The 20,483-nt window shown below is 34.6% G+C and overlaps 1 protein-coding gene across 1 annotated transcript in view; it reads right to left on the bottom strand.

The window, feature by feature from the left end:
- Window positions 1-20,483, bottom strand: part of LOC120595419 (disintegrin and metalloproteinase domain-containing protein 32-like) — a 168,961-nt gene that overhangs the window by 54,175 nt on the left and 94,303 nt on the right. Inside the window, exons 15-17 of the mRNA XM_039853518.1 lie at window positions 12,678-12,783; window positions 11,401-11,584; window positions 7,515-7,598 (exon numbers count right to left, since the gene is read on the bottom strand). Coding sequence (XP_039709452.1) covers window positions 7,515-7,598; window positions 11,401-11,584; window positions 12,678-12,783 — 374 coding nt within the window. The remainder of the gene's footprint in view (window positions 1-7,514; window positions 7,599-11,400; window positions 11,585-12,677; window positions 12,784-20,483) is intronic.

Here is a 20,483-nt window from a genome sequence, read left to right as displayed (position 1 = left end):
ACAAAAAGAACAAACTAATCAAAAGCAGACGCCAAATATAGAAGACAATCTGGTGAAGGCCAGGGGAGAGGGGAGTTTGGGAGCTGGGAGAATGGGGTGAAGGGTTAAAGAAGTACAAATAAGTATGTGATAGACAGTCATAGGGATGGGGAGCATGGCATAGGGAATGCAGTTAGCATTAATGTAATGGCTAGGTGGAGAGCCAGAGGGGAGAAAGAGCAATTAGGGGGATCGTTTTATAAACTATATAAATGTCTAACCAATGTACTGTATACTTGAAACTAATAATAAAATTTAAAAAATTCTTAGAAGTCAAACGTTTTGTATTAAAAAAGCATGCTGGGAGAAGTGAGGTCAGCAGTATGGCAGCATAAAAGGACCTCCAAGTCTCTTCCCTTTAAGTTACAACAAGTTGGACAGATATAATTCAACAAAGAATTCCCTGCTCAACACACAAACATGTCTGTGACAGCTATGCAGAGACACCTGAAGTTGGGTTTATCTAAGTGAACAACAGAGATAGGACAAAGAAGAAAAAGGACAAAGACAGAAGCCTCCCGCAGACTCATGCTCACTGCAGCCCCATCATATGCAATAGTAGTGAAGGGCTGGGATGCAGTCCTCATTGGGTAGACCAGACCAGAGGGGTGGGCCCAGGCACAGGAGCAGGGAAACAATGCAAAAAAAATTGCATTGCAGTGCTCCAAAGTCCACCAGCATCAAACAAAGGATTCCACAGACAGGTAATCTGCCAACTCCATCCCTCTGTGACCCACTGGACAACAAGATTCTCTCTCAGCAAATCATGAGAGAGCTGGGAGGCAAAAAAAAACAAAAACACTTTCCAATCTAAGTGGTCTTTACTCATTGCAGTAAGAGAAGAACTGGAATCTGCACACTCACTCCCCATTCCATCCCCCACCCATCACTGCACAACTTAGTGGAAGCGTCTTCAACTCGGAGCTGCCCTATGGGCAGCTTCTGGCTAAGGTGGGTAACACTAAGAGCGCACAGGAAGAAATCCATAGCCTGTCTCTTCCAATCAACAGGAGTACTGCCCTGAGACCAAAGAAATCGGATCATGGAGGGGATGCCCACCTGCTGGGGAATATGGAGATTTTCCACAGCCTAGTTAGCACCACCCAATAGAATTCCCAGAAGCCCCAGCAGTGCAGGTAAGAGAAAAAAAACTTGGGCTTCTGCTCCACCTACTACAAAACAAAGAAATTCATGTTTTGTTTTCTCTACTTATCAATAAATTCATTTAAAAAGCAACTTACATTTTCACAAATGCCCAGGCAGAAAAATATCCATCAAGCGCAATGAATAACCAAAAGGAAATTCAAAAAGAAAATTTAAAATCTCCAGAAAATAACCTTAAATATGTAATTTAAATGAGAGAATTCAAAATTGCAGTTTAGAAAAAAACTCAATGAGATATAAGAAAACTCAGAAAAGTAATTCAACAAACTCAGAAATAAAATCAATGAATAATAGAAGTACTTCACTAAAGAGATTAAAACTATTAAAAAGAACCAAATAAAAATTCTGGAGCTGACGAACACAGTAAAAGAGAAGAATGAATCCTAAGCTTAGAAAACACAGCAGACCAGATGGAGGAAAGCATTAGTAACACAGAAGACAGAAATCTAAAAATGACTAGGGGGAAGAAGAGAGAGAATTGAGATTTAAAAAAAAAAAAAAAAAATGCTGTGAGAACTATATAACTCCATTAGAATGAGCAATATAAGAATAGTGGGTATACCAGAAAGTAAAGAGGGGAAGAAAAAACGTGAGAGCCTATTCAAACAAATAATTAACAAAAATTTCCCAAACCTTTGGAAAGAACTGGATCTTTGGATACAAAAAGCAAACAGAATACCTAATTATCTCAATCTAAAAAGGCCTTTCCCAAGGCAAACTGTATTAAAATTGCCAAAAATTAATGATAAAGAAAGAATTTTTAAGGCAGCCAGGGAAAAGCAGATGGTAACCTATAAATGAAATCCCCTTAATTATCACCGAATTTTTCACTAGAAACTCTACAAGCTAGGAGAGAGTGGGATCAAATATTCAAAGTATTGAAAAAGAGAAGTCACCAGCCTAGAATAATATATCCAGCCAAATTATCCTGTAAGTATGAAGGAGAAATAAAGACTTTACCAAACAGATAGAAGTTGAGGAAGTTTACCACCACAATAGCTGAATTACAGGAAATACTGAAAGGTGTTCTTCTACATGAAACAAAAAGATACAAAACTATGAGCAAGATGACTTAGCAGACAGAACCAGGAAACCACAACACTTGTTCAAAATAGGGCATAAAACACTTAAGAATAACATAAAAGTTAAAGGAGCTAAAAAATTTATTTAAAAAGAAGAAGACAATATTGCAATTTGGAAATGAACTCACAGCATAAGAAGGGGTAATTTGTGGCAATGAAAACATAAAAGAAGTTGGGGTAAAAGATTGAATTTGCACAGGTAAATGGAGATAAGATGCAATCAGAAGAAAAAGAACTACTGTACATATGAAACTTCCTTTTGCATAATTCTAATGGTAACCACAAAAATCTAGAATTGAAAAATAGTACATAAAAAAGAGAGCCACGAGAAAACAAAACATAAAATGGCTATAGAAAATCCTTTTTATCAATAATCACCCTAAATGTAAATGGACTGAAATCAACAATTAAAAGACACAAAGTAGTAGTTTGTATCAAAAAAGAAAACTCTATGCTGTACTCAAGAGACATAGCTCTGTTCCAAGGACAAACATAGACTCAAAGTGAAGTGATGGAAAATGATACTCTAAGCAAATTACATTCAGAGAAAAGTCGGTGTAGCTGTACTTATATCTGACAAAACAGAATTCAAGATCAAAAGGTAACAAGAGAAAATAATGGACATTTCACAATAATAAAAGGGACAATATATCAAGAATACATAAAACATCAATATATATGTACCCAACCTGGGAACACCAAAACACATAAAGCTACTACTAACAGAACTAAAGGGAGAAACTGACGAACATAATTATAGTAATATAACTAAATACCCATTGACAACTATAGATATATCATCCAAACAGAAAACCAATAAGAAAATATTGGCCTTAAATGACATATTAGACCAAATGGGCATAAATGATAATTACAGAGTTTTTCATCCCAGAACACCAAAATATATATATTCTTCTCTAGCGCACATGGAATAGCCTCAAATATAAACCACATATTGGGACATAAAACTTCCTAAATAAATTTAAGATTAAAATCATACTAAGTATATTCTCTGACCATAATGCTTTAAAATTGGAGATCGATTGAAAAGAAAAAGTGAGAAGAACCACAAAAATGTGAAGATTAAAACATGCTACTAAAGAAAGACTGGGTCATAGAAGAATTAAAAGGAGAGATCTAGAGAAACAAACAAGAATGAAAATACAATATATCAAAACACGACGAAAGCGGCAAAAAAAAAAAAAAAATTCATATCATTACAGGCCTATCTCAAGAAACAAAAATGATCTCCAAAAAACAACCTAATATTACATCTTAAAAAGCTAAAAAATAAAAAAGAGCAAATGAAGCCCAAACTCAACAGAAGGAAGGAAATAAAAATTAGAGTAGAATTAAATAAAATGGAAAACAAAAAGACAATAGAAAGAAAATTAATACATCAAAGAGCTGGTTCTTTGAGAAGGTTAATAAAATTGACTTACCAAAAAGAAAAAAGAAAAGACACAAATAAACAAAATCAGAAATAACACAAATAAACAAAATCAGAAATGACACAAATAAACAAAATCAGAAATGAAATAAAGTTACAATAGATATCACTGAAATACAAAGGATCACAACAAGAGTACTATAAAAATTATATGATACCAAATTTAATAACCTAGAAGAAATGGAAAAGTTCTTAGAAATATTCAACCTTCCTAGACTGAATGATGAAGAACTGGAAAATCTAAATAGACTGAACAACAATAAGGAAATCGAAATCATCAAAATCCTTCCAAAAAGGAAAAGTCTGGGACCAGAAGGCTTCACCAGTGAATTCTACCAATCATTCAAAGATTTAACACCTATTCTTTTCAAATTTTTCCCCAAAATTGAAGAAGAGGCAGTACTTCCTATCTCTTTTTAGAAGCCAACATTGCTTTGATACCAAAACCTGGTAAATAACACAAAAATGGAAAACTATAGACCAATATCTTTCATGAACACAGATGTAAAAATTCTAAACAAAATACTAACAAATCAAATACAACAACTTCTTTAAAAGATTATACATCATTATCAAGTGGGGTTCATATCAGGGTCACAGAGATGGTTTATTATATACCAATTGATTAATGTGATATACCACGTAAACAAAATAAAGAATAAAAAAATCATATGATCATATCAATAGATGCAGAAAGCATGTGATAAGATACTACAGCATCCATTTATGATTAAAACACTTAATGAAATGGGAAAAAAAGGAAGTTACCTCAATATAATAAAGGCCATATATGACAAACCCTCAGCTAACATCTTAATTAATGGAGAAAAGTTAAAAAAAACTTCCCTCTAAAATCAGGAAGCTGTCAGCTATCACCACTATTATTCAAGTTAGCATTGGAAGTCCTAACTAGAGCAATTAGGCAAGAGAAAGATATAAAAGGCATCTAATTAGGAATGAAGGAGTCAAATTGCCACTTTTTGCAGATGACATGAATTCTTTATAGAAAACTCTAAACACTCCACTAAAAAAAACTATTAGAATAAACAAATACAGTAAAGTTTCAGGATACAGAATCAATGTTCAAAAATCCATAGCATTCCTATATGCTAACAATAAAATTTCAGAAAAAGAAATGAAAAAAAAATCCTTTTTTAATTGCAACAAAAAGAATAAATATCTAGGAATAAACCTAACAAGTGAAGGACCTATACTGAAAACTATAAAACATTATTCAAAGAAATTGAAAAAGACACAAAGCTATGGAAAGATATTCCATGTTCAAGGATTGGAAGAATCAACATAGTTAAAATGACCTTATTATCTAAAGCATTACACAGATTTAATGCAATCCCAATCAAAATCCCATAGCATTTTTAAAGAAATAGAACAACAAAAAAAAAACTATCAGATTTGTATGGAACCACAGAAGAGCCCAAATACCCAAGGCAATCCTGAGAAAAAAAGAACAAAGCCAGATGAATCACTTTGCCTGACTTCAAATTACACTACAGAGCAACAATGATTAAAACAGACACACAGACCAAAAGAATAGAATTAAGAGTCCAGAATTAAACTCTCATATATATGGGCAAATAATTTTCAACAAAGAAGCCAAAAACATATAATGGTGAGAGGAATGCCTCTTCAATAAATGGTCCTGGGAAAACTGGAAAGCCACATTCAAAAGAAGAAAACTAGACTTCTATCACCATACACCAAAATTAACTCAAAATGGATCAAAGACTTGAATATAAAACCATCAACAAGGCAAAGAAGCAAACATTTCTAATGGGATTATATATCTGCAAACACTGTCTCTGATAAGGGCCTAATATTCAAAATACACAAAGAACTCATATACCTCAACAACAAAAAAACAAACAATCCAATTAAAAAATGAGCAGAGGAACTGAACAGACACTTCCCCCAAGAAGACATATAAATGGCCAACAGACATAAAATGATCCTCTAAGTGAAATAAGTCAGACAGAAAAAGCTGAAAACCATATGATTTCACTCATATGTAGGATATAAAACTGAAAGCAACAAACATGAGAAACAAAAAATTCATAGACATGGAAAGGGGATTAGTGGTTATTTGAGGGAAGGTGGTGTGGGGGTAGGTGGATGGGGTAAGTGGGGTCAAATATTTGGTGATGGAAGGAAATCTAACTTTTGGTGGTGAACACAATATGCAATATATATGACATATTAAATTACATACTTGAGATGTATTTGATTTTATTGACCAATAACTTTAATTTAAAAAATGAAAAGGTCATTATATAATGATAAAGATGTCAATTCTTCAGGATGATACAGCAACCATAATATAAACACACATTGGAGCACCTAATATATTCAGCAAATACTAACAGACCTTAAGGAAGAAATTGACTGCAATACAATAAACGTAGGATACTTCAACATACCACTTTCAACAATGAAATAGGTAGATAATCCAGATAGAAAATCACAAGGAAATGTTGGATTTGAACCACCCTTTATATTAATTATACGTAAGAGATATATACAGAACATTTCTTCAGATTCCACTGAGAGAATCCTAGAACACAGGACTAAGACTAAAGTATACCCATGCATCACTGAGACACACTGCATTAGAATGGTAAGAGGAGTGGCAATACACTAACCACACTGTCCTTCCCACAGGCCAGCAGAACACCACATCGAGAGGTGTGCCCTGAGCCTACAGTTCCTCCTATAGGAATAGAGAGCTCAGGGTGTACATAAAGGTCCCCTAGCATTGTGGGCTGCTTCCTGGGAGACCCCACTCTGATTTTGTCTCACAGGGATCATGGGAAAATCTATGGGGCTTACCTACTGGGATTTTAATTGTAAGGGAGAAGGCAGAAGGGGCTTGTAACAACCAATGCTTGTATCTCAGCAGTCCATATTCCTACCTGCAGCACCCAAATAGTAGTCCCAATCAGTGGCTTTGCTCATCTGCAGAGCCAAGACAGTGGTGCGATCTAATCAAGAAACTTGACAGGGTGCAGGTCTGACTGATTTGGGACCTCAAGCAAAGAGCCTTGCCACCTCTGAGGCCTGATCTCTCCCCTCACCCAGGCAGGGGAGTTGAGTCATAGTCCTGACTACTGTTGAGCGTACTTCCCAGACCCACACAATCAGAAATCATGGCCTATTTAATTCTATATAATGTTCTCTATAACTACCTATTGCTACAAATTTAGTAACCCAATTCAGCTCCATATTGAAAGTAGATATAGCAGGACCTACCTGTTGAGAAAGGTCATCAAGAAGACATGACCACTGGTTTGGCCCACAAGCTGGACCTGGGAAATCTGAGGCTCCCATTCCCTCCACTGTGCTTGGAATATGTGCTCCACTTGCTTTCTCTGTGCTAGAAGCTACCCAATGACACAAACTTGAGATAGAAATGTGGCTATGAGACTATCTGGACTTGGTATGTGACTAAACCCAGTCGTGGTCCCCTATGCATGTGACTGAACCCTTGTATTGGAGCTGCCCAATTCAAGCCTCATAAGTAAGTTCCTTGTTTATTAAACCAGCAACCTATCAATCTGGAGTGATCTGCCTTTTTCTTCAGCCTCTCTCTGCCTCCAGATATGAGGGCCAGTTCCAGATAATATTAAGGAAGCTCTAGAAGAGGCTTCGATCCAACATTAGCACATAGTAGGAACCCAATAAATGTAGAATATATCAATGAGTGATGCTGAAAAGTGTCTAAAATTAATGCGATTTGAGGAAACATAAATCATGTGCTTACTTACTCCATTTCCATTGCATTTTTCTGAACAAGTAAAGAATTCACTTATAGGTATCCTCGATTCTACACATTCACCATTTATACAAACCTAATGGAAAAAAAATTCAAAGTCAGAGTAGTCCAGCTATCTTAACATTACAATCAGTAATTATATAACATAAGACTGTAACGATTCAATACAATTAATCCATCTAAGTACTGCTCGTGCTGCCCTTCACAAATTTTTATATGTTGTATTTTCATTTCCATCTAGTTCAAAATATTTTTCATTTTATCTTGATATTTCTCCTTTGGCATGTGTTATTCAAAGTGTGTTGTTTAATCTCCAAGTATTTTGAGATTTTTCAAGTAAATCTAATGTAAACTGTAGACTTTGGGTGATAATGACATGTCAATGTACATTCATCAATTATAACAAATGTACCACTCTGGTGGGGTTGTGGACAGTGTAGGAGTCTGTGCCCATGCAGGGATAAATGGTATATAAGAAATCCCTGTACTTTTCACAAATTTTGATATGAATATAAAACTTTTCTAAAAAATAAAGTCTAGTTTTTAAAAAATGATTCAGGTTTCTAATATCTGGTCTACATGTAAGAAGCTTGGAAGTCACCACTCTGTTCTAACAAGTAAAAAGCTAAACATATTGAAAAATCAAGAACTCTCCTAGGATCCATAAGAGAAGTGGAGACACGGCAAACCACTTATGCCCAAGACTGGAAAGACATACAAGTGGACACAAGAAAGTCAGAGGTTAGCAAAGCAGATTCACAAGAAGAAACCACCTTAGGTACCAGCAACATGATAGGAAAGCCTGAACTATGATAAGTGAATTACTGAAGGCTTAGTGTGGATAACTCTGACAATTTAAAACTTCAGAGGAAGTCATGGGGAGCACCCAGAATTTTGTGGGATTTACCTCCAAGAACTCAATCAAGTTCTCATAGTAAATATCAGAGGAAAATCCCCTTGTTGTTTGGCAGGAAGAGGGGAAAAGCAACCATTTTTGAAATAGCAAGAGCACTCTGTTCTTCTTAAGAAGGTCTGCCCTCAGGAGAAATGAGTTAACCAGAGGCTAACCTGATGGGGTTTTATCAGAGCGTTACTGATCTGGGAAAAGGGAAATACCCAATTCCAGTCACTTCTGAACTTTCATGCGGGAAAATGGAAATATCCAACTCCAGCCTTCTCTAGCTGTCCTGTCTGAAAGGAGTAGAAAAAAACCGAGAAACATTTGTAAAATTCACAGTACAGAGGCATGAACTCACTAAAAGACTGAGACCTAATTACAGAACTAAAGAACACTTCTCATCTCCCCACATCTTACCGCCACATTACTAAAGGCCTACTTACCGCAGTTCTTTGAACTGATACATCATAGCCGCTATCAAGAAAAAGTACAAGGCATTCTAAAAGCCAAAAAAAAAAAAAAAAAAACTATTTGAAGAAACAAAGCAATCATCAGAATAAGACATGGCAGGGATATTGGAATTATCAGACTAGGAGTTTAAAACAACTGTGATTAATATGGTAAAGAATCTAATAAATGAAGTAGAAAGCATGCAAGAACAATTGCACAATGTAAGAAAAGAGATGGAAAGCCTAAGAACCAAAAATAAATTCCAGAGTGAAAACAACAAAAACAAAAATGAAGAATGGCTTTAATGGGCTTACTAGTTCACTAGAAATAGCTGAAGAAAGGATCTCTGAGCTAGAGGATATACCAATAAAATCTTAAAAAGCTAAAAGGCAAATAGAACAATCACTAAAAAACCCCACAGAATACCAAAGACAGTGTGACAGGAAAGGAAAGAAACAATAATGACTAAGAAAACCCCCGAGTTCATGTCAGACAACAAACCCCAGATCCAGGAAGCTCAGGAAACAAGAAGCAGGATAAATGCCCACCAAAAAAACTACACCTAGGCATATCATGTCCAAACTACAATAAACCAAAGAACTAATCTTGAAAAAAGGCAGAATGTAAAAAAAATCTCACCTATAGAGGAAGAAAGATAAGCATTACATCTGACTTCTCTTCTCAGAAACCATGCAGTTAGAAGACAGTGGAGTGAAATATTTAGTGTTGACAGGAAAAAAAAAAAAAAACCCTACCAACATAAGTTCTATATACTGTGAAATTACCCTTTCAAAACTGAAGGAGAAATAGACTTCAGATGAATAAAAACTGAGAGAATTTTTTGCTAGTAGAGTGGCCTTAAAAGACATGTTAAAAGAAGTTCTTCAGAGAGAAGGAAAATAATATAGGTCAAAAACTAATAGAGGGTACAACACCAAGAGTGGGTGCTTATGTAAACTATTGTCTTTGTGTAACTATGATGTGTCAATGTGGGTTTATCAATTATAACAAATATACCACTCTGCTGGGAGATATTGAGAAGAGGGAGGCTATGCTTGGGTAGGGGTATATGGGAAATCTACATACTTTCCTCTCAATTTTGCTGTGTACTTAAAACTGCTCTAAAAAAAAACAATCTTAAAAATGATTCAGGGCAGGGAAATAGAAGATACAAATGAAACAAGACAAACATAAAAATCGTAACCAAATAACCATTTTTTATTACAATATCCTGATTTCACTGCCCATATCAAAAGTTGGAATAGAAAGAAAATCGACTCAATATAATCAGGATATATATTAAATTTGTATTAAATATGAGCCTAAACATATCTGAGCTTCCTGGAACATCCCTCCTTTAAGGAGGCATTTATGACTCCTAGGCATGAAGAGGAAGCAAATATTAAAAAGACAATATGTTTACCTACGTAAACTTCACTTAAACTATAAAACCACTAAAAGTGGCTATTAATATATACATTGCACATATTAAATAATTTATTCTAAATCATCTATCAAGTTAGTAGAAGAGTCAGAATTCAGATCTCTGCACGTCTGTCTTTAAAGTTTACATTTTATACTAAATTATAGTTCCTCATGAGCAAAGATCTGGTCAGAAATTAAATGAGACTTTAAAGTAAATTTATTCCCTCCATGTTTTCTCCAGATTTGTGTCAGCCTCAGAAATAACAAATTATAACAACAATCAATAATAATAGCCAACCTTTATTTAACTTTGACTATGTGCTGGACATTGTGCTAAGCACTTTATACTGTTATCTCATTAAATCTTTGCAATAACCCCACAGAGTTAATGCTATGATTATCCCCTTTACATACAGTAGTGGTATCCAACAGTGGTTAGGTAACCAGCAAAATGTCAAAACATAAGATTTGATTCTTAACAGCCAGATAGTAACTTGTGCTCTTATCTACTGGGCCACAAAGAGACACAAATTACTAAGTTGGATTTCTTTTTTCTTCAAAAAGAAAAGTGAATTTCCATGCTATAAGACAGCAGCCCCCAATCTTCTGGGCACCAGGGACCAATGCTCCGATGAGAATCTAACACCTAATGATCTGAGGCGGAGCTGAGGTAGTGATGCTAGTGCTGGGGAGCAGCTGCAAACACAGATGAAGCTTCGCTCGCTCACTCACCACTCACCTCCTTCCGTATGGTCCAGTTTCCAACAGGCCACAGAGGACTGGTACTTGTCCACGGCCAGAGGGTTGGAGACCACTGCTATAGAGTACTTAACTACAATGTATTACCAAGATCTCTCCCATCCCCACTTCAGCCTCAAAACACTTGGGAGTTTCCTTGCTCACAACACTGAAATTCTGAAGAGGATCAAACAGTCCCTTTCCCTCTTAATATCTGGAATCAAAGTGAAATTTATTTATTTTGTCCTTATCCAAATACTTAGGGTTACATAGCAATAGAAAATAATCAAAATTTGATAGTTAAATAAGAATATGTATTAAAGAAATAAATATAACTATATTTTTAAAATAAATTTAAATCATTTACCCTCCCAACATCGCATACAGAGCCATTACGGACCACCATTGGATCTCTAAGTGAGCCATGAAGACTGTAGTCTAAAGTTATACATACAACATCTCGTACATATGCATAAATCACAGCAACATTTTCTCGATGGAAAGGAGATCGAAAAGGGTAGGTACAAACTAATCTTCCACATGCAAGTTTACTGCAAAAATAATAAAATTATATGATTATAATACATTAGGCATTTATTAGAAATGCTTCAGATTTGCTTTCTTTGACAAAATAAGAATGGTTCATCATTTATGGCAATGTGTCTAGGGAAAAATATAATACTTTAACACTAACAATTAAAGTAAAAATATAAAGCCATTGGTGCAAGACTGTCTTTCAAGGCTACTAATGGTCTTTTATTCACTATGTAGATTTATACAATTATTGTCAATTCACTTAATCAATTCACTTAAACATTTTATATCTGTCTATAAGGGAAAATAAAAATAAATAAGTTGTGACCTCTACCTTCAAGAACCTTAAAATTTAATACAAAATGTGATACAAATCTCATTAAAAGTGCTACAAATGAAACAAACAAATTCTTACAAGAGCTTTAAGATGAGGGCTCATTCTAACTTAGCAGTTAGGAAAAACTTCAAAGAGGAGATAACACCTGAGTTAAAGCTTGCAAATTTGTAGGATTTCAACAGGCAGAGTAAGGTATTTCTAAACAAAAGTAACAGCATAAGCAAATCAAGGAAGCACAAAACTGCATGCCATGTTTACTAGTCTACAAATTCCATGAGTACAGGGGCCATGTATGATTTGCTAACTAGTAGCTCACCCAGTATCCAGCACATAGCAGGTTCTTAATAAATGTTTGTTAAAATAAATTAATGGCCAAAATATCAAAGAGCTGGCTCGTTAGATGCAGGGAAAAATGAACTTCATTTTACAGACACTGGGCAGTCTTCAGCTTGGGCAAGAAATTGAATGAATGGGGACAGTATTTTTATAAATTAAAATAGCAGGTTCAGAAAGAAAAGGTGCAATAGGTATTATTAGTTTCAATCATGTATTGGATTTAGGAATATAATGGTCATCTACATATATTTAAAAATTAGATGGAAATTTAAGCCTCTAGCATGAGAAAGATGTCAGGGCTAGAGATTTATATTTGAGATTCACTCCCATGCACATGTCGTACTTGGAACCACTGGAATGAATGACACATATTGAAAAAACTAAAGTAGAATCTTACAGAACATAAGAAAAGTGTCTTTAATATTTGCATAGCTTACTTCCATGTACATATTTTATAGTTGCCTCTTTCCTGACCACAGTTTCCAAATCTATCACCTTGAGATTGTATTTCTTCATAGCAAGCAAATGGAGCATTTTTTGAACCTGTCAAAGTTAAACATATATTTGGATTAAAATGCCCTTTCTTTTCCACCTTATTCCATTTCCTCATATATTATGTCTCCTTTTCCTTTATTACTGTATAATTTTAAAGTTTTCCTAGTATTGTTGTATAAAAAGAGAAAGAATTCAAGTGAAAGGCAATCCTCATGGCTATTCCTCCTTTTGCTTCATTTTCTGTTATTTTCATCACGAAAGATATTATGAGGGGAGAAAAGTTACAGAAGTGTAAATCATGAGAGGGCTCTATGAAAGATAACATAAGAAAACTATACTTGTTCACTTAGATTCTAAATAGGAACTCATAAAAAGCCAGGCCTGTAACAAAATCTCATTGAAGAAACCTCATTGTATCCTCAGGCAGTCTAAAATAAAGAGACCATAATTGTCAACCTATATATTAACCTATTTTTTCTTCATTACTATATTAGTTGTTTTGTTGTTGTTGTTGTTGTTGTTGTTTTATCACTTTGTAAAAGACTACCAAAATCTTGGCAGCTTACAAAGACATCCATTTATAATGTCACTAAGTCAGAAGTCCAGTAAAACACAAGTAATTTCTCTGCTCAGGGTTTCACTAGGCTAAAATAAAGGCTGGAGCTGCAGTCTCATCTGATGCTGGAGTCCTCTTAAAAGCTCACTGATTGTTGGTGTAATTCAGGTTTGTTTGTTTTTGTCAGTCATAGGTCTATTTTCTTACTATCTGCCAGGGGTTAATCTTGGTTCCTAGAAACTCCCCCTCAGATCCTAGTCACATGGCCCTCTCACAATGTGGCAGCTTAGTTTTTCTAAGCCAGTAAAGAAATCTTTCTGACATCCCCCAGCTTTTAAGGAATCACATGATTAGGTCAGGCCCACTCAGAATGATCCTGATTAATTCAAAGTTGATTGATTATAGATCTTAATTACATCTTCAAAATTCCTTCTTTACTATATAATCTAAATAGGAATGATATTCCATCATATATTCACTGGTTCTTCCCCAATTCAAAAGGGATTATCCAAAGCATGTACACCAAGAGAGTCTTGGGGGCCATCTTAGAACTCTGCCTAGCGCAGCTACCTTCTCCAAAATGAACCTTGCTAAGCCTAACTGCTTCATCTATAAAAGTAGATGATAAAATCTATCTCAATGGATTGTTATGAGAATTAAGATGATGTTTAGTCACTTTTGATTCCCATTTATTTCTCCTCTATATTCTTTTAAGATCAAGAGAATTTCTCCTGCTTACCTGCCCCCCTTCCATGATGTACATTTTTTCCCTATTCTTTTTAATTCTTTATCTTTTCCTAATTCTAAATCTTCCCACCATTTTTAAACACTGGACCTTCAAAGGTGACTGTATAGATACCATGAGGGCAGGCAATGTTATTTCTGAGTATTCACAATGTTTAATCATTTCAGTTGTGAATATAAGCCACCCAATTAAAAACGCAAAGTAGGGCTTGTTAGATACTATGGCAATATCCAGGAAAATTCAGAAATTGGATAATTCAGTCCAGTTTGGAAATATAATATAAAAGAATATGTTAGGCACAGAGCAGTCAGATGAATTCTATTGAAAGTGATGTTCTTCATCCAGTCAAATTTTTATTAGTCCATCTACTGCATCTAAAGGTACCAAGGAGTCCTATTATTAACTTTTCTCTTGAATACTCTCTGTCTCATTAGTTTAGGGACTTTCATATCAATCTGGGTTTTCCAGTGTGAGATGAAAACACTAAAAAGGCAATGCTTTCAAATGTGGTCACATGTCAAATATTCTTTTAAATCCAGCATACTGACCAAGTCTACTAAGTAAGAGAATTTGCCCTTCCGTAGTCCAAATAGTGTATCTAGATTCCCTGTACCCTACTACCAAATGCTATGAGGCACAATAAAATAGCGGGCATGACCTAATATCTGACTCACCTCATCTCATGACTAATAAGCATTTACAATTTAACATATCCTAAAATCAAATTCTATTTTGCCCTGAGACTTCCTTATTTTAGTTTATGGCACCATTTAGTCAACCAGATGTTCAGGTTAAAATTTAGGAATCATCCTTGATTTCTATTTCCCCCCTCACTATCTGCACCTCTACTACCTAAGTCTTATTGACACTATGTCTTAAATACAGACTGAGCATGATCACTTCTCATCTTCTCCACAGCCACCATTCTAGCCTTTCATCAGTTCTCTCCTAATATGCTACAATAGCCTTCTAATCGACTCCCCACTTCTACTTTTCACTTCCCATGATACATTCTCCATACCATAAATCAGAGTGATCCTTTTTGAAATTAAAAATCATATATATCAGCCTTGTACTTAAATGTCTCTAATAGCTTCCCATTACATTTTTTTTTAGCATGGTCTTTACTCAGTCTGGTTTACTATACTTCAGCCACAGTGTCCTTCTTTTTATCCTTAAACTCACTAAATTTAATCCCAACTCAGTACCATAACATTTGCTGCAATTCTCTGCCTGAAATGCTCTTTCACAAGGTCATCTCTTGACTAGCTCCTTCTGAGTATTCAAGTTTCTGATCTAATTTCACTTTCATTTGGAAACTGTCTCTGAAGACCCTATATAAAGCAGCCTCATCCTCATTATGACTTTTTGTCCTATTATCATGCATTGTTGTTGCTACTGTTGTTGTTTATGTTTTTTATCATATCATTAACACTAATGAAAATAATTATATTTATTTATTATGTTTTATTATTGTCTGAACCCTTATAACACCACTAATGGAAATAATTACATTTATTTATTTATTTGTTAAATTTATTGGAATGACATTGGTTAATAAAATTATATAGGTTTCAAGTGTACAATTCAATAATACGTCATCTGTATATTGCATTGTATGGTCACTGACCAAAGTCAGATCTTCCAATACTACATGTATGAATCCCTTTACCCTTATCTACCTCCTCCCCTCTCTCCTTTCTCTCTGGTAACCACTAAACTGTTGTCTGTGTCTATGAGTTTTTATTTATTGGTCTTGTTTGTTTGTTGCTTTTAGTTTAAAAATAAAACATTTATTTACTTACTAACTTTTTTATTGTTTATTATCAGAACTCTTCATTGGCATATAACCTCTATAAGAATAGGAATCATTTTTTTTGTATGTTCACCACTGGTTTTCCAGTGCTAGAAGAGTGCCTTACCCAATTAAGGTGCTAAATAAATATTTATTGAATGAATGAAAAAACAACAACTTGAATAACCACATCTCATGATCTAATTTTTTTTATGAAGTTTGACATTCAAAGTCACGTCTCACAACATGAATTATACCTGTTCTATTTGAGGCAACAGAGAATTTTAGAGATTAATATTTGAAATGAACCCCCTTAGTGATCTCTTCCAAATTATGTTTCCAATGTTACCTCACTAATTTCATTGAAGTTTATGTTTTGTGTCCTCCTAAATATTCTTTATTGAAGGAGGCAGTTATAATCCTACATTTTTCAAAGAATTTGCAGATAGAACCACTTTAAATTTTCCACAAATGAATTATGAAAGTAGTGATCTTTTCTTCATGGCTTCTAAAACAGCCTTAAAAGTGAAGGAATTAAGAAGTACGAATAGGTAGTTACAAAATAGTCATGGGGATATAAAGTAAAGCACAGGGAATATAGTCAATAATATGGTAATAACTACGTATAGTGCCAGGTTAGTACTACTCAGGGGGATCACTTTGTAAATTATATAAATGTCTAACCACTATTCTGTAATATAATATTTAATGTTAACTGTTTTTGAAAGATTAAAAAGGGGGGAAGTGAAGAATAAGAGGTTCAAATTTCTAGGTATAAAACGAGTCATGGGAATGTAATGTACAGTATAGTCGATAGCATTGTATGGTGCCAGATGGCTGCTGGACTTATCACGGTGATTACTTTTTTAGATATATAAATGTTGAAAAACTATGGTGTACCCCTGAAACTAATATAATATTGCATGTTAGCTATATTTTAATTAAAATCTGTTAAAAAGAGATTATTTCAGATAAATAAGCATAAATTTACTTATAGAATCTGAAGATCCTTGAGCTATATAATTCTTTTCCATCTCCAATAAACTACAGATTACTCCTGTAACTAGCTAAAGTGATGGAGAAATAATCATTTTCAAACAAGTCCAAAAAAATCTATCAAGAATTATGAGAATAAGAAGAGACAGACTAAATGAAATATCACTAATTACATTGACCTTGGAGGAAAAAATATAGGTAAAGTTTATCTCTTTCTTGTTTTCATTTATGTTTATACTCCAGTTTCATTTTTCTATCTCATTGAGGCCCATCTTTCTCAAAAACACAGCTGCCAAAAACTCTGGAGTTTTATGTATGATAGTTCTAAGTTCTCAGAGAGAAAATAATCTGTTCAACTATCTGAAATTCCCAGAAAAGACTCAGAACCTCCCTGATTCCCTTAGCATGAGCCAGATGCTCACATCAAGAACTACCAACTGTAGCAAGGTTGGAGAATTCTGAATGGACTGGGTCTGGCTAGGTACCCAGTACAATCAAACAAATTAGGGGTATAAGGCCATACTGTACTAATAGGATATTTCCCACAGTAACAATGTGGATATTGGGCAGTGCCTAGAAAGTGGTAAAAAGAAATAAATCTTATCTGACTCCTCTACAGATAAAGATAAATCTAGAAATTTATTGTAAAATCTTGCCTCTTCTCACCAATGAAATAGCTTATGATGCTCTGACCCATACTGATCTCTGCCTTCTCTATATAAACTGTGATATTCCAGGCAAACATGAGTACTACAAAGAGTATCCTGGTACCATAACCTCAACTTTGACTAATGCTGAGTTAAAAAGAAAGAAAAGATAGCACCTAAACTTACAACTGTTCTTTAATATCTATTCTTTCTTCCACTTAGTAATAGAACCCTCTTATTATTAGCAGGGCACACAGACACCAAGCTTAAGAAAACGTTTCTCAAATTCTCTTGCAACTAGATATGGTTATGTGACTAGGTTCTGAGCAGTGGAATATTAGCAGAAATTATATACAAAACATCAAGTTAATGGCATTAAGTGAAAGCTGGTTACATTTTCATTTCCTCTTTCTTTCATTCTATGGACTGGCAAAAAGAATTTGTTCGGGGAAACTACCTTCTACAAGAAAAACAAGGAATGGTCAAGCGAAAGAAAGACCACAGGTTCTTGAAAAATGTTATAGAGCAAGGCTGCTGAACCACCTTTGACTATTTGCCTACCTCTGGAATATTATATGAGAAAAAGAAAACTTCTCGCTCTTTAACCACTATATTTTTTAGGTGTCTGTGTAACAACTAATATTTTCTGACCAACAAAGAAGATTGTCACTGTGGTAAACCAAAACACTTCAAAATTGGGTGTCCCATACAAAATATATAATACCAGATGCTACAGTTCACTAGTAATAGGGAGATAACATTGAAACACACAGAGCTCCAAACTGTTCAAAGGACCACTGGGGGCTTAGGCAGCCATCTTCACCTACATATCCATACTTTATGTATTGGGAGGTTGGAAAACTTAGTTCAGTGGAATTAGCTGTTAACAAAGGCAATCTTAGACACATTAGAAGTAATCCATTAGAATTCATGAGATCAAACATACTAACTTCATTGAACAACCACTTTGAATACTTATAGTTTCCATTACATAATTCCTGAAACAATCTAATTTAAAAAAAAAAATGGGCAGAGGACCTGAATAGACACTTCTCCCAAGAAGACACACAATGGCCAACAGACATATTAAAAGATGCTCAAATTCACTAGCTATTAGGGAGATGCAAATCAAAATCACAATGAGATACCACCTCATACCTGTTATAATGTCTCTCGTCAATAGGACAAGTAATAACAAGTGCTAGAGAAGTTGTGAGGAAAAGGAATTCTGATACACTGCTGATGGGAATGTAAATTGGCACAGCCACTGTGGAAAAGATATGGAGATTCCTCAAGAGTCTTAGAATAGAATTACCATGTGCCCCAGCAATTCTTCTTCTAAGTATCTCCTCCAGAAATGTGGAAACGTTTATCCACAAAGATATATGCATCCTGACATTTATAACAGTCTTGTTCATAGAAGCCAAGACATGGAAACAACCAAAGCACCCTTTGATAGATGACTGGATAAAAAAGATGTGGTATATACATACAATGGAACATTACTCAACCATAAGAAAAGATAAAATACTTCTATTTGCAATAACATGGATGGATATTGAGATTATCATGCTAAATCAGACAGAAAAAGTTGAGAACTATATGATTTCACTCATTTGTTAGATATAAAACTGAAAGCTACAAATGAAGAAGACAGAGTCTCTTGGACATGGACAATAGTTTACTGGTTACCAGAAGGAAGGTGGGGATGGGGGAGCTACATAGGGGTAAAAGGGGTCAAACATTTGGTTATGGAAGGAAATCTAACTTTGGGTGGTGAACCTGCAATGCAATATATATATGGCATATTGTTGAATTGCACACTTGAAATTTATTTGATTATATTAACCAATGTCCCCTCCATAATTTTAACAAAAAAATGGATGGATCTTGAAAGCATCGTGCTAAGTCAAATATGTCACCCCAATAAAATTTTTAAAAATTTAAAAAGAATAACTAAAAAGTAGTAGTTCATCAAACTAAAAAGCATCTCCACAGTAAAAGCAACAAGAAAAAATGAAAAGGCAACCTACAGAAAGGGAGAAAATATTTGCAAATTATATATCTGTTAAGGACAAACTCCAAATACATTAAAAAATTATAGAACTCAATAGCAAAAAATAATAATAATCTGATTTTTAAAATAGGCAAAGGAATTAAATAGACTTTTTTCAAAGAAGACATATAACTGGCCAACAGGTACATGAAGAGGTGCTAGACATCACTAATATTGGGGAAATGCAAAGCAAAACCACAACGAAGTATCACCTCACATCTGTTAGAATGGCTCTCATCAAAAAAGCCAAGAAATAATAAACCTTGGTGAGACTAAAGGGAATATGGAACACGTGCGCTGTTGGTGGGAATGTAAATCGTTGCAGCAACTACAAATAACAGTATGGAGTTTCCTCAAAAAGTTAAAAATAGTACTACCATATGATCCAGCAATTCCACTGCCAATCCACTTCATAGCTAAAGGAAATGCAAACAGGATCTCAAGACATATCTGCACAGCCATGTTCATTGTAGCATTATTCACAATTGGAAAAATATGGAAACAACCTAAGTATTCATCAAGATATACAATGGAATATTATTCAGTCATAAGAAAGAAGGAAGTCCTGCCATTTGCAACAACATGGATAAAAGCACTTGTGGGCATTATGCTAAGTAAAATAAGTCATAAAGGGAAAGACAAAAACTCTATGATATCACTTATGTAAAGTGGAACTAAAAAAGCCAAACACAGAAACAGAGTAGAGTGGTGGTTACCATGCACTAGAAGGAGGGAAAAAGGGGAATGTTCGTCAAAGGGTACAAACTTTCAGCTATAAGATGAGTAAGTTCTGGGAATCCAATGTATAGCATGATACTTATTATGTACTTGAAATTATATACTTAAAAGCATATTATATACTTGAAAGTTGCTAAGAGAGTAGATCTTGAATGTTCTCACCACAAAAAAAGATATGGTAATTATGTAGCATGATAGAAGTGTTAGTTAAGGTG

This window comes from Pteropus medius, unplaced genomic scaffold (genome assembly GCF_902729225.1).
Source record: "Pteropus medius unplaced genomic scaffold, Ma_sr-lr_union100, whole genome shotgun sequence".
NCBI lineage: Eukaryota > Metazoa > Chordata > Mammalia > Chiroptera > Pteropodidae > Pteropus > Pteropus medius.
Note: the sequence above shows the minus strand (reverse complement) of the source record. Positions and strands in the feature narration are given on the sequence as shown.